The sequence below is a fragment of the Mesitornis unicolor genome, unplaced genomic scaffold (genome assembly GCF_000695765.1).
Source record: "Mesitornis unicolor isolate BGI_N332 unplaced genomic scaffold, ASM69576v1 scaffold5624, whole genome shotgun sequence".
Classification (NCBI taxonomy): Eukaryota; Metazoa; Chordata; class Aves; order Mesitornithiformes; family Mesitornithidae; genus Mesitornis; species Mesitornis unicolor.
Window position 1 is genome coordinate 1 of NW_010181935.1, and position 2,600 is coordinate 2,600.

The window sequence follows — 2,600 nt, forward strand, 5'->3', positions numbered from 1 at the left end:
ACTCACGTTGACCACCCTCTGGAAGTCCTCCAGCCCGTGCACCCGGTCCTTCTTGCTGTTGTAGGTCTTGACGGCGATGCCCACGCCGGCGCAGTTCACCGCCAGGTCCAGCCGCCCAAACTCCTTCTGCGCCAGCGCCAGCGCCGCCTCCACCTCCTCGGGGGACGTCACCTGTGGGGAGAGGGGGACACCACATTGAGGTGGTCCCCAAATTGAGGTGAACCCCACATTCAGATGGACCCCATATCAAAGTGGATGTCACCTATGGGTCCAGGTGGACCCCAAAACCCACATGAACCCCACATTGAGGTGAACCCCACACTGAGGTGGACCCCAAATCAAGGTGGACCCCAAACCCAAATGAACCCCACACCCAAGTGAACCCCAAACCCAAGTGAACCCCACATTGAGGTGAACCCTACGTTGATGTCAACCCCAAATCCAAGCGAAACCCACAATGAGGTGAACCCCACAATGAGGTGGACCCCAAACCCAAGTGAGCCCCACATTGAGGTGAACCCCAAACCCAGGTGAACCCCACATTGATGTGGACCCCAAACCCAAGTGAACCCCAAACCCAAATGAACCCCACATTGAGGTGAACCCCAAACCCAGGTGAACCCCACACTGAGGTGAACCCCACAATAAAGTGAACCCCACACTGATGTGAACCCCACACTGATGTGAACCCCACACTGATGTGAACCCCATGTTGCTGAGGACCCCAAACCCAGGTGAACCCCACAATGAAGTGAACCCCACATTGAGGTGAACCCCACATTAATGTGGACCCCAAACCCAGGTGGACCCCAAATCCAAGTAAACCCCAGAATGAAGTGAACCCCAAACCCAAGTGAATCTCACACTGAGGTGAACCCCACATTGATGTGGACCCCAAACCCAAGTGAACCCTACAATGAGGTGAACCCCAAACCCAGGTGAACCCCACATTGAGGTGAACCCCAAACCCAAGTGAACCCCACGCTGATGTGGACCCCAAACCCAGGTGAACCCCAAACCCAGGGGAACCCCACAATGAGGTGAACCCCACATTGATGTAGATCCCAAACCCAAGTGAACCCCAAACCCAGGTGAACCCCACATTGATGTGGACCCCAAACCCAAGCGAACCCCACACTGAGGTGAATCCCAAATCCAAGCAAAACCCACAATGAGGTGAACCCCACATTGATGTGGACCCCAAACCCAAGTGAACCCCACAATGAAGTGAACCCCACATTGATGTGGACTCCAAACCCAAGTGAACCCCAAACCCAGGGGAACCCCACAATGAGATGAACCCCATGTTGATGTGGACCCCAAACCCAAGTGAACCCCAAACTCAAGCAAACTCCACATTGATGTGAACCCCAAACCCAAACCCCACATTGATGTGAACCCCAAACCCAGATGAACCCCACAATGAGATGAACCCCACATTGATGTGGACCCCAAACCCAAGTGAACCCCAAACCCAAATGAACCCCACATTGAGATGAACCCCAAACCCAAGTGAACCGCACATTAATGTGGACCCCAAACCCAAGTGAACCCCAAACCCAAATGAACCCCACATTGAGATGAACCCCAAACCCAAGTGAACCGCACATTAATGTGGACCCCAAACCCAAGTGAACCCCAAACCCAAATGAACCCCACATTGAGGTGAACCCCAAACCCAAGTGAACCCCACATTAATGTGGACCCCAAACCCAGGTGCACCCCAAATCCAAGCGAACCCCACAATGAGGTGAACCCCAAACCCAAGTGAACCCCATATTGAGGTGAACTCCACACTGAGGTGAACCCCACAATGATGTGAACCCCAAACCCAGGTGAACCCCAAATCCAAGTGAACTCCACATTGAGGTGAACCCCATGTTGATGGGGACCCCAAACCCAAATGAACCCCACATTGAGGTGAACCCCAAACCCAAATGAACCCCACAATGATGTGAACCCCACACCCAAGTGAACCCCAAACCCAAGTGAACCCCACATTGAGGTGAACCCCACGTTGATGTCAACCCCAAATCCAAGCGAAACCCACAATGAGGTGAACCCCACAATGAGGTGGACCCCAAACCCAAGTGAACCCCACAATGAGGTGAACCCCACGTTGATGGGGACCCCAAACCCAAGTGAGCCCCGCGTTGATGGGGACCCCAAACCCAGGGGAACCCCACACTGAGGTGAACCCCACAATGATGTGGATCCCAAACCCAAGTGAACCCCAAACCCAAATGAACCCCACATTGATGGGGACCCCAAACCCAGGTGAACCCCACACTGAGGTGAACCCCACATTGATGTGGACCCCAAACCCAAGTGAACCCCAAACCCAAGTGAACTCCACAAGGTGAACCTCACATTGATGTGGACCCCAAACCCAGGTGAACCCCACACTGAGGTGAACCCCACATTGATGTGGACCCCAAACCCAAGACCACCCAACCCAGACAGCCCCCCCCTCACCCCATAACCCCCCCAGGGCTGCTCACATCGGCGGGGGCGAAGGCGCAGCTCTCGCCCAGCTCCGCGGCCACTTTTCCCCCCTCCGAGGTGCCCAGGTCCAGCAGCACCACCCGGGCCCCCTGCCC

The 2,600-nt window shown here is 55.1% G+C and overlaps 1 protein-coding gene across 1 annotated transcript; it reads right to left on the reverse strand.

Moving 5' to 3' along the window:
- Positions 1-6: 6 nt before the first annotated feature.
- On the reverse strand, positions 7-2,594 carry HSD17B10 (hydroxysteroid (17-beta) dehydrogenase 10; the record flags this gene model as incomplete). Its single annotated transcript, XM_010183584.1, has 2 exons — positions 7-171; positions 2,502-2,594. Coding segments are annotated over 2 exons (258 nt in total), but the record flags the coding sequence as incomplete, so codon positions are not given.
- Positions 2,595-2,600: the final 6 nt, after the last annotated feature.